Source organism: Pseudophryne corroboree, chromosome 10, assembly GCF_028390025.1.
Source record: "Pseudophryne corroboree isolate aPseCor3 chromosome 10, aPseCor3.hap2, whole genome shotgun sequence".
In the NCBI taxonomy this organism is placed as follows: Eukaryota; Metazoa; Chordata; class Amphibia; order Anura; family Myobatrachidae; genus Pseudophryne; species Pseudophryne corroboree.
The window spans coordinates 131,839,502-131,852,189 of NC_086453.1; the positions used below are offsets into that span (position 1 = coordinate 131,839,502).

The following is a 12,688-nucleotide window of genomic DNA, read 5'->3' on the forward strand; positions in this document are numbered from 1 at the left end:
CCCCTGGATCCTTCAGGTGATATCTCAGGGGTACAAATTGGAATTCGAGACGTCTCCCCCTCGCCGTTTCCTAAAGTCGGCTTTAACGATGTCTCCTTCTGACAGAGAGGCAGTTTTGGAAGCCATTCACAAGCTGTATTCCCAGCAGGTGATAATCAAGGTACCCCTCCTGCAACAGGGAACGGGGTATTATTCCACACTGTTGTGGTACCGAAGCCGGACGGCTCGGTGAGACCGATTCTAAATCTAAAATCTTGAACACTTACATACGGAGGTTCAAATTCAGGATTGAGTCACTCAGAGCAGTGATTGCGAACCTGGAAGAAGGGGACTACATGATGTCTCGGGACATCAAGGATGCTTACCTTCATGTTAAAATGTACCCTTCTCACCAAGGGTACCTCAGGTTTATGGTACAGAACTGTCACTATCAGTTTCAGACGCTGCCGTATGAATGGTCCACGGCACCCCGGGTCTTTACCAAGGTAATGGCCGAAATGATGGTACTCCTTCGAAGGAAGGGAATTTTAGTTATCCCTTACTTGGGCGATTCCCTGATAAGGGTAAGATCCAGGGAACAGTTGGAGGTCGGTGTAGCACTATCTCAGGTAGTGTTGCGGCAGCACGATTGGATTCTCAATATTCCAAAATCGCAGCTGATTCCGACGACTCGTCTTCTGTTCTTAGGGATGATCCTGGACACAGTCCAGAAAAAGGTGTTTCTCCCGGAGGAGAAAGTCAGGGAGTTATCCGAGCTAGTCGGGAACCTCCTATAACCGCGCCAAGTCTCAGTACATCAATGAAATGGTTCTGGGAAAAATTGTGGCTTCCTACGAAGCAATCCCATTCGGCAGATTCCACGCAAGAACTTTCCAGTGGGACCTGCTGGACAAATGGTCCGGGTCGCATCTTCAGATGCATCAGCGGATAACCCTTTCACCAAGCACAAGGGTGTCTCTCCTGTGGTGGTTGCAGAGTGCTCATCTTCTAGAGGGCCGCACATTCAGGACTGGGTCCTGGTGACCACGGATGCCAGCCTGCGAGGCTGGGGAGCAGTCACACAGGGAAGGAATTTCCAGAGCTTATGGTCAAGCCTGGAGACATCACTTCACATAAATATCCTGAAGCTAAGGGCCATTTACAATGCTCTAAGCTCAGCAAGACCTCTGCTTCAAGGTCACTCGGAATTGATCCATTCGGACAACATCACGGCAGTCACCCACGTAAACAGACAGGGTGACACAAGAAGCAGGAGGGCAATGGCAGAAGCTGCAACGATTCTTCGCTGGGAGGAAAATCATGTGATAGCACTGTCAGCAGTATTCATTCCGGGAGTAGACAACTGGGAAGCAGACTTCCTCAGCAGACACGACCTCCACCCGGGAGAGTGGGGACTTCACCCAGAAGTCTTCCACATGTTTATAAAACTCGACAAGTATTGCGCCAGGTCAAGGGACCCTCAGGCAATAGCTGTAGACGCTCTGGTAACACAGTGGGTGTACCAGTCAGTGTATGTGTTCCCTCCTCTGCCTCTCATACCCAAGGTACTGAGAATTATAAGATGGAGAGGAGTAAGCACTATATTCGTGGCTCCGGATTGGCCAAGAAGGACTTGGTAACCGGAACTTCAAGAGATGCTCACGGAGGATCCGGGGCCTCTACCTCTAAGAAGGGACCTGCTCCAGCAAGGACCCTGTCTGTTCCAAGATTTACCGCGGCTGCGTTTGACGGCATGGCGGTTGAACGCCGGATCCTGAAGGAGAAAGGCATTCCGAATGAAGTCATTCCTATCCTGATCAAAGCCAGGAAAGATATAACCGCAAAACATTATCACCGCATTTGGCGAAAATATGTTGCGTGGTGCGAGGCCAGTAAGGCCCCGACGGAGGAATTTTCAACTAGGTCGATTCCTACATTTCCTGCAAACAGGAGTGTCTATGGGCCTGAAATGGGGGTCCATTAAGGTTCAAGTTTCGGCCCTGTCAATTTTCTTCCAAAAAGAACTAGCTTCAGTCCCTGAAGTTCAGACGTTTGTGAAAGGAGTACTGTATATACAGCCTCCTTTTGTGCCTCCAGTGGCACATTGGGATCTAATTGTAGGTTTTGGGTTCCAAAAGTCACATTGGTTTGAACCACTTAAATATGTGGAGTTAAAATATCTCACATGGAAAGTGGTCATGCTGTTGGCCCTGGCCTGGGCCAGGTGCGTGTCAGAATTGGCGGCTTTATCCTGTAAAAGCCCTCATCTGATTTTCCATTCGGACAGGGCGGAATTGAGGACTTGTCCTCAGTTTCTCCCTAAGGTGGTTTTCAGCGTTTCACCTGAATCAACCTATTGTGGTGCCTGCGGCTACTAGGGACTTGGAGGACTCCAAGTTGCTAGACGTTGTCAGAGCCCTGGACATATAGGTTTCCAGGACGGCTGGAGTCAGAAAATCTGACTCGTTGTTTATTCTGTATGCATCCAACAAGCTGGGTGCTCCTGCTTCTAAGCAGACTATTGCTCGTTGGATTTGTAGTACAATTCAGCTTGCACATTCTGTGGCAGGCCTGCCACAGCCAAAATCTGTAAAAGCCCATTCCACAAGGAAGGTGGGCTTATCTTGGGCGGCTGCCCGAGGGGTCTCGGCTTTACAACTTTGCCGAGCAGCTACTTGGTCAGGAGCAAATACGTTTGTAAAATTCTACAAATTTGATACCCTGGCTGAGGATGACCTGGAGTTCTCTCATTTGGTGCTGCAGAGTCATCCGCACTCTCCCGCCCGTTTGGGAGCTTTGGTATAATCCCCATGGTCCTTACGGAGTCTGTTAACTGGGTTTAGATCACAAGTTATATGGTGTGATTGGTGTGGCTGGTATGAGTCTTACCCGGGATTCAAAATCCTTCCTTATTGTGTACGCTCGTCCGGGCACAGTATCCTAACTGAGGCTTGGAGGAGGGTCATAGGGGGAGGAGCCAGTGCACACCAGGTAGTTCTAAAGCCTTACTTTTGTGCCCAGTCTCCTGCGGAGCCGCTATTCCCCATGGTCCTTACGGAGTCCCCAGCATCCACTACGGACTACGAGAAATAGAATTATCGGTAAGTAAATTCTTATTTTTTGAATACTTAATAAACGCTACCGAGAAGTTGATTGGTTGTTTGGAAAACTTCTCCACTCTTTAGAAGGCTTTGTACATTTCCCCCGTAATGTCATGGTGATAGGGGCACAAGCTGGCAGCTTCTCACCTATGTGATAGATGGTGGTGTGTGCAGGGGGTTGTCTGTGACTCTAAGAACCCATGCACTGGCCCAGTGCCGTAACTAGACATTTTAGCGCTGTGTGCAAGAAACAGGCATCGGCGCCCCCCCCCCCCCCCAATATTTAAAACAGGTCCAGCGCGTGGCAAAAATATAGGGGCGTAGCTTCATGGTGAAGGGGCTCAGCCACAAAATAATGCCAATTCATATTACGCTGCACAGAAGTCTCCATTATTCAAATTACACCACACAGTAGTGCCACTTAAACACATTACGCCAGGTAGAGCCCCATTTTACACATTACGCCAGGTAGAGCCCCATTTTACACATTACAGCAGGTAGAGTCCCTTTTTGCACATTATGCCAGGTACAGCCCTTATACACGTTACTACATGTACAGCCTCTTATACACGTTACTGACAAGTGCTGCCAACAGCGCCCCCTACTCTGCAGCGCTATGTGCGGTGCCCCTTTCGCACACACCTAGTTACGGCCCTGCACTGGCCCTGCTCTTTGGTGATATGTCACATCTTGTTTGCCACCAGTGCGCAATAATGTATGTGCTGCAGAGCCGATGTTTGTACCGGTCATTAGGCTGCATTTTGTGGAGAAGCTAAAACTAAAGAAGCACATTTGTAGGCTCAGTTTGCGCAATGTAAGCAAAAAACACACACAAAGGGGTCACATATACCCTCATAGCGTCGTTGCTATATAAGCCATAAATACTATAAATCTAAATGAAACAGCACTTAGAACCATCCCTTTAATATTTTTTTTTAAAGTTGCAAGAAGTTGGACTTGGAACATTTACACTTTTGCACAGTGCGCTGCTTCAGATTTTTTTCCACTTTCTTGCGCACTTATGTGTGACATACAGGGAATCAGGGAAATTACAGGAAAAACCTATGCAGGACATACATCTGCGCAGACGATTGACCGTCCGTCAGTCAATCGGGGAAATTCTGCATGTCAAAATCCCCAATTTGCAGATCCTGGTAATTTTTTGGTTGGGATTGGCAAATCTGGGATTTTTGACATGTCGAATTTCCCTGATTCTCTGTAGTGTCGGTGTATGATGGAAATTGCAGCAATCAGTTGCAGATGTATGGGCCCTTTAGATACCGGGGGTCATTCCGAGTTGATCGTAGCTGTGCAAAATTTTGCACAGCTACGATCAGCTTTCCTGACATGCGGAGGGACGCCCAGCACGGGGCTAGTCCGCCCCGCATGTCAGTCTGGCTCCCCCTCACAGAAGTGCAAAGGCATCGCACAGCGGCGATGCCTTTGCACTTCAGGAGTAACTCCCGGCCAGCGCAGCTTTAGCGTGCTGGCCGGGAGCTACTCCTCACTCCCTGGCCCGCAGCGGCTGCGTATGACGTCATGCAGCCGCTGCGGCCAGCCTCCCGTTCGGTCCGGCCGGACTGCGCCTACGAAACGGTGGCTAAACGCCGCCGTTTTGCCCCCTCCCGCCCATCGATCGCCTCTGCCTGTCAATCAGGCAGAGGCGATCGCTTTCCTGCTACGGTCGTTGCCCGCTTCGCATGCGCAGGCGCACAAAGGCGCCGGCGCAGCAGGGACCCGTTCACTCTGCTGCGTGAAAACGCAGCGAGCGAACGGGTCGGAATGACCCCCACCGTTCTAGATTACAGAGTATGACTTCACCTTCATGATGCAACTGAAATTTGAGAACATATGAAAACAAAATAATATAGGGGATCTCAAACACGGTCCTCAAGGCACCCCAACCGTCCAGGTTTTAAGTATATCCATGGCTCAGCACAGATGGGCAAATCAAATTTACTGATGTGCTAATTAACTCACCTGTGGCCAAGCATGGATAAACGTAAAACCTGGACCGTTGGGGTGCCTTGAGGACCGCGTTTGAGATCCTCTGAAATAATACTATGGTCAGAAAAGAGCACACTGCTGTCATGCTAGGGTTACACCCAGTAGGGAGGCATAGCCATGCTCTTATCAACTTGAATTGGAATGAAAACTAAGCTACAAATATATAACCTTTGTATAAATGCAATATCTCATTATTTTTTCTTTGAACTTTAATTGCATAGGTTTTGGGAAGACAGCTGGTATCGGCTCATCGCAGTTGGCCTAGCATCACATGGAGGGCTGCAAGCTCATTTAAGGTGAGGAATGCTTTGGTAGTCAAGGAAGACAGGACTACTTGTTTCATATGTACTGTTGGATGTCTGTTCTACTTTTCAGTTGAGTTACCAATATTTTTATTGTCTCGTCCCCGTTAGTCCAGATTTTCTAGAATACCAAGTTAAACTATATTAATGATAAAAAAAAAGTAATACCTGCCAAGCTTTTACCTGTTGTACTAAATTTTCTGGGATTCTGTTAGTCACCCAGTATGTGGCTTAAATCTTCCCCAATGTTAAAGTCGTTAAGATTCCATTTCCTTAGAGGTATTTCTCCTAGTCTCCCTTCATGTGCAGCTTTCCTGTATTGCCGTACAATTCACCTGTAAGGGTATGCGGTTAATATACCGCCTGTCGGGATACCGACGCCGGAATCCTGAAAAGCTGCTAAATGCCAGCAGTTGGAATCCCGACCGCAGCCTCGTATTCCTACTCGGGTGGGAATATAACCTGTGGCGAGCGAAACTCACTACCGGGCCAGATGCATGGCGAGCACAGCAAGCTTATGAGGGGACTCGCTGCCGGTATGGCGCTTTCGGGTTACTGACAGCCGGCATCCCGACAGTCGGTATATCGTATGTATTCCCCTGTAAGATGGCATAACTTATGACAGGGAGTTACGAGGGGGAAAGGGGGGGGGGGGGGCGGTTTACATCAGACAACAAAGAGGTCTATTCATGAAGCAGTGAAAAGAGTGGGGAAATGAGCCAGTGGAGAAGTTGCTCATGGCAACCAATCAGCTTCTCCGTACAATTGTATGGTATGCAAATGATAAATGTTACTTCAATGCTGATTGGTTTCCATGGGCAACTTCTCCACTGGCTCATAAATAGACCACAGAATGCAGTCGAGGAAATAAATAACTGAGCCATTACAGTCCTTAATGGATTAAAACCCATACCATAATTCTCTTACGTCCTAGTGGATACTGGGGTTCTGTACTGTAGTACCATGGGGTATAGATCGGGTCCACTGGAGCCTGGCACTTTTAAACAATTAGTGTGAGTATGTGTGTGCTGGCTCCTCCCCTCTATGCCCCTCCTACCAGACTCAGTTTAGAAAAATGTGCCCAAGGAGCCGGGTGCATTTCTCTGGAGCTCCAGAGAGTTTCCTTTTATTTTTTATTTTAGTTATTTTCAGGTAGCCCTGGTTGGCAACCAGTCTACCTGCTTTGTGGAACTTAGAGGTGAACCCGAACCAACCTCCTGAGGGTTAATGGTTCGTAATCTCAGCTGACAGGACACTGAGCTCCTGAGGTACTGATCACACATTGTTAGTATGTGTGCCCACGCTGGCAGCTAGCCGCCACCCTCTAACAGATGCCGAAGTTCAAGGTGCAGTGAGTGTTACACTGGGGTCCCGGTTAGCGTGTCCCCGGTGCAGTTTGGGCGGCATGTCGCTCGGCGGTCACGGGCCACGAGCTGCAGTGCCTGCCACGGACAAGACTGGGTTGGGCTTATGCCCCACAGTGCTCACTGTCACTCAAGGCTTTGTGTGTGCTGTTATGTATAATTTCGGTTTCTTAACATGGCCAATATAACAAAATACAGAAGGGACAGTGCGCCATTGTAAGGGGTGGGGTATCCCGGAGCGGGACCAGTGACGGGAAGGTGCCATTTCCTGCTGCTGCGGACCTTCAAGGCTGCATGCACGCTGCTCCTCCAGGGACCCACGCTGTTACAGACTCTGTACTGGTACCGGGGGTCATAGAAGGGGGGGAGCACGACAGCGGTAGCGCCTCTACACTCCTATCAGGTCATACACATATACAGTATTTACACATTGTGCTGCTGTGTGCTGGTGTCCGCTCCTCTGTGTCATTCCAAGGGCTCTCTAGGGTCTGTGTGGAGGTGTTTGTCAGTGAGCTGCGCTGTATTACAGTTGTGTAAGATGTCTGTTGACATGGTTATGTGTGCTGCTTGTAACTCTTCCCCGTCAGCGGGGTTACTCAGGTGTGAACAATGTTCCTTGGGGGTCATTCTGAGTTGTTCGCTCGTTGCCGATTTTTGCTATACTGCGATTAGTCGCTTACTGCGCATGCGCAAGGTTCGCAGTGCGCATGCGCTTAGTTATTTTACACAAAAGTTAGGTATTTTACTCACGGCATAACAAAGCTTTTTCATCGCTGTGCTGATCGTAGTGTGATTGACAGGAAGTGGGTGTTTCTGGGCGGAAACTGGCCGTTTTATGGGAGTGTGCGGAAAAACGCTGGCGTTCGAGTTGCAAAACGCAGGAGTGGCTGGAGAAACGGGGGAGTGGTTGGGCAAACGCTGGGTGTGTTTGTGAAGTCAAACCAGGAACGAAAAGGACTGAGCTGGTCGCAATGGCTGAGTAAGTCTGGAGCTACTCAGAAACTGCTAAGAAATTTCTATTCGCAATTCTGCTAATCTTTCGTTCGCACTTCTGCTAAGCTAAGATACACTCCCAGAGGGCGGCGGTTTAGCGTGTGTAATGCTGCTAAAAGCAGCTAGCGAGCGAACAACTCGGAATCACCCCCCTTATCTCCACAGGGACACAGTTCACAGGCACCTGACTGGCTAGATAGTTTTAAAAGCATGATTCAGAATGTAAATTAAGAATTAGATGCAGCAAAAACGGAGAGACGAGTGTTAAAGCACTCGATTGATTGTGTGACAAAAGCAGCAGATACCAAAAAGGCTTCTCAGCCCCCTCTAGTGGTTTTATATAATTGCTCACTGCCACAGGTGTTCCAGTCTGATTCTGATCAGCCTGATGTAGATGATGATGATATGGATGAGGACAGCTCCCTGTCCCCTGGGGTGGAGGCCCTCATTTTTGCTGTAAGAGAGGTCCTTCACATACCGGATCAAGAGGCAGAACCAGATGAGGAGTTGTACTTTAATGTTAGTCCAAAGACCTCAGCAACTTTTCCTGTATCTAAAGAACTAAATGCCCTGGCCAGGGAGGCTTGGTTAAACCCTGATATACATTTTTAAAATTCCTCAGAGGTTTTTAATTACTTTTCCCCTCCCAGCTGAGGACAGGAAGGTATGGGAAAACCCCCTGTCAGTCGATACGTCTGTATCCAGACTGTCTAAGAAATTGGTACTGCCGGTGCCGGGGGCTATATCCCTAAAAGAGCCGGCTGACCGTAAAATTGAGACCATGCTCAAGGCAATATATACGGCAGCAGGCGCAGCACAGGGCCCCACAATTATTTGTGGGTGGATTTCCAGGGCGGTAGTCAAGTGGTCTGATAATGTTATTGATGGTTTGGACTCTCTACCCTGGGATGAGGTCATTACTCTGCTGCAACATACACAGGATGCTGCAAATTTTATGAGCGAGGCTATTAAAGAGTTGTGTAGGATAAATGGCCGCACTACTGCTATGGCTGTTTCGGCACGCAGAGCTCTGTGGTTACGTCAGTGGTCAGCGGACGCTGATTCCACAAAGGGTGTTGAAAATCTTCCCTTTACAGGTGATGCCTTATTTGGAGGCGAATTAAATAAATGGATCTCCAAGGCAATAGCGGGTAAGTCTGCTTATCTGCCGTCGGCTGCACCACCTGCTAGACGTTCTTACACAGGACCCTCCTTGCAGTCCTTTCGTGTGGCAAGGTTCAGAGACAGGCGCCGGGGGGTTCTCCACCATTCCCAGAGGATCTCGTGGTAAGTCCCGTAAACCTGCAACTGCTGTCTCCCTGGACCAGACCACCGGATCCCCTGCCACTAAGCCTTCCAGTAGCAAGGCGAATTTCAGGTAGGTGCTCGCCTTCGCCACTTCGCCCACGTGTGGGCAAAGTCCTGCCGGGATCCTTGGGTGAGGGACCTCATTTCCCAAGGATACCGGCTGGAATTTCAAGCACTTCCTCCTCACAGATTTTTCAAATCAGGCTTACCAGTTTTTTCCTACAGCAAAAGTTACCTTGCAAGAAGCCATTCAAAAACTTTTGTGGACAGGGGTGGTGGTTCCGGAACTTCCTCCTTTACACAACAGGGGTTTTTACTCCAGTCTTTTTGTTGTTTCAAAACCAGACGGTTTGGTGCAACCCATCTGAAACCTGAAGTCTCTGAACCCATATCTGCGAGTGTTCAAATTCAAGATGGAATCCCTAAGGGCAGTGGTGTCCGGTGTGGAGGAGGGGGAATTCCTGGTAACCCTAGATGTCAAGGATGCTTACCTACACATTCCTATGTGGCCCCCTCATCAGGCGTACCTCAGGTTCGCCATCTTGGACGACTACTTCCAGGTTCAGGCCTTGCCCTTTGGCCTGTCCATAGCTCAGAGCGTCTTCACCAAGGTCATGGCGGAGATGATGCTGCAACTGCGCATGTTGGGAGTCAATATAGTCCCCTACTTGGACGATCTCCTGATAAAGGCTATGTCCAGGGAGCGTCTATTGAACATCATCGATCTGACGACTCGCCTGCTTACGGATCATGGGTGGATCCTAAATTTCCAGAAATCTCACCTGGAATCGACCCAACGTCTTCAGTTCCTGAGAATGATATTGGATACGGTGTCTCAAAAGGTGTTTGTTCCGATGGACAAGGCCTTGGCTATCTAAGCTATGGTCCACTCCGTGCTCCGTCCTCGCAAAGTATCGATACATCTCTGCATACGCTTGTCGGGCAGGATGGTAGCTGCTTACGAGGCACTCCAATACGGAAGATTTCATGCCCGGCCATTTCAGCTGGATCTGCTGGACAAATGGTCAGGGTCTCACCTTCACATGCATCAGGAAGTGACCTTATACCAAAAGCCCGGATTTCTCTATCATGGCGGCTACAAGTTCCTCACCTGGTAGAAGGCAGGAATTTCAATATCCACTCGTGTATTCAACTGACAATGGATGCCAGCCTCCGGGGTTGGGGGGCTGTGACCCAAGTGGCCCAGTTCCAGGGGATATGGTCAATTCAGGAATCTGCTGTGCTGATAAACATCCTGGAGCTCAGGGCGATTTACAATGCTCTTCTGCAAGCTTCCCACCTCCTGCAGGATCAGGCGATCCAGGTCAGTCGGACAACGCCACAGCGGTGGCGTACATAAACCGACAAGAGGGAACAAGAAGCAGAGCAGCGATGCGATAATTGTCAAGAATACTCGTCTGGGAAGAGGCCAACATAAGGGCCATCCCTGCCATATTCATTCCAGGAGTGGACAACTGGGAAGCAGACTTCCTCAGCAGGTACGACCTCCATCCGGGGGAATGGGGCCTACTTTCCCAAGTGTTTCAACAGTTAATTCACCGTTGGGGCTGTCCGCAGATAGATCTGATGGCTTCTTGTCTCAACAAGAAGCTTTGCCGTTACTGTTCCAGGACAAGGGATCCGCAGTCTGAAGCAGTGGACACGCTGACGACACCGTGGACACACCAGTTTGTGTACCTGTTCCCTCTGCTACCGCTAATCCCAAGGGTTCTAAAAAGTCTAAGAAGGGAAAGTGTTCAAGCAATTCTAATTGCCCCGGATTGGCCCCTCGACAGGCTTGGTACTCTGACTTCCTAACCATGGCCCTGGAGGATCTTTGGCTTCTTCCGCTACGAAGGGATCTTCAGCAAGGTCCATTCATCTATCCAGACTTACAGCGGCTACGTTTGACAGCTTGGAATTTGAGAGGGAGATTCTAGCAAGGAAAGGTCTTCCCTCCAGGGTTGTCTCCACTATGGTCCAGGCCAGGAAGATGGTTACGTCAAAACACTATCATCGTATCTGGAAGCAGTATGTTTCCTGGTGTGAAAGTAGAAAGGTTTCTCCTGTGGAATTTAGAATTGGTCGTTTTCTACTTTTCCTGCAAACGGGAGTGGATTTTGGCCTACGATTGGGCTCCATCAAAGTCCAGATATCGGCGCTTTCTATTTTCTTCCAGAAACAGCTTGCCGTGTTGCCAGAAGTACAAACTTTCCTTAAAGGAGTTCTTCATATGCAACCGCCCTTTGTTCCTCCCACGGCTCCGTGGGATCTCAATGTGGTTCTGTCCTTTCTTCAATTGGACTGGTTTGAACCCTTACATAGTGTGGAGTTAAAATTCCTCACCTGGAAGACGGTAATGTTAGCATTGGCGTCTGTCAGACGTTTATCTGAATTGGCGGCCTTATCCTGAAAGAGCCCTTCTTTGATTTTTCATGCTGACAGGGCGGAACTCAGGACCCGACCTCAGTTTTTGCCAAAAGTGGTTTTAGCGTTCCATGTCAATCAGCCCATTGTGGTTCTGGTGTTGTCCGACGCTTCAATTGGGCCAGAGTCATTGGATGTGGTAAGGGCTCTGAAGATTTATGTCAAGAGGGTGGCTCGTCATCGAAAATCTGATTCGCTGTTTGTCCTTTTATGGTGCCACCACGATTGGTCGTCCGGCTTCAAAGCAATCAATTGCTTGTTGGCTCAGATTGACCATTGATCAGGCCTATACGTCGGCGGCCCTGCCTTTGCCGATGTCTATTCATACTCACTCGACGAGGTCTGTGGGCTCTTCCTGGGCGGCTGCCTGGGGTGTCTCGGCTTTACAGTTGTGCCGAGCTGCTACTTGGTCTGGTTTGAACACTTTGTGAAATTCTATCGGTTCGACACCTTGCCCAAAGGTGACTTTCAGTTTTGGTCAGGCGGTTTTACAGGGGTCTCAGCACTCTCCCACCCATTTGGGAGCTTTGGGACTTCCCCATGGTACTAAAGTACAGAACCCCAGTATCCACTAGGACGTAAGAGAAAATAGGAATTTGATACCTACCGGTTATTCCTTTTCTCATAGTCCATAGTGGATACTGGGCAAGTTTTTTGGTTGGCCCGCCGTTGCGGTCCCAGTATGTTGTTGGGATAGCTTGCTATCCTGGTTTGGTTGGTGTTGCTATCCTTTGTTCTGGTTAGCACTCTCCTTTCGGTTATGGTTGTGTGTGGGCTTGTGGCCTCCCCGCTGTTGTATTGTTTCTTATCGTGAGTCTGGTAGTAGGGGCATAGAGGAGAGAAGCCAGCACACAGATACTCGCACTAAAGGTTTTAAAGTGCCAGGCTCCAGTGGACCCGATCTATACCCCATGGTACTAAAGTACAGAACCTCAGTATCCACTACGGACTAGGAGAAAATAAGATTTCTCTAACGTCCTAGTGGATGCTGGGGACTCCGTAAGGACCATGGGGATTAGCGGCTCCGCAGGAGACTGGGCACAACTATAAAGAAAGCTTTAGACTACTGGTGTGCACTGGCTCCTCCCACTATGACCCTCCTCCAGACCTCAGTTAGATTCTTGTGCCCGGCTGAGCTGGATGCACACTAGGGGCTCTCCTGAGCTCCTAGAAAGAAAGTATATTTAGGTTTTTTATTTTACAGTGA

At 49.1% G+C, this 12,688-nt stretch overlaps 1 protein-coding gene across 2 annotated transcripts in view; it reads left to right on the plus strand.

Annotated features, from left to right (window-relative positions):
• The window catches only part of LOC134966230 (branched-chain-amino-acid aminotransferase, cytosolic-like), a 194,976-nt gene that overhangs the window by 80,970 nt on the left and 101,318 nt on the right, over window positions 1–12,688 (plus strand). For both annotated transcript variants that reach the window (XM_063942800.1, XM_063942801.1), the window contains one exon: window positions 5,309–5,383. In XM_063942800.1, the coding sequence (XP_063798870.1) occupies window positions 5,309–5,383 (75 nt within the window). The remainder of the gene's footprint in view (window positions 1–5,308; window positions 5,384–12,688) is intronic.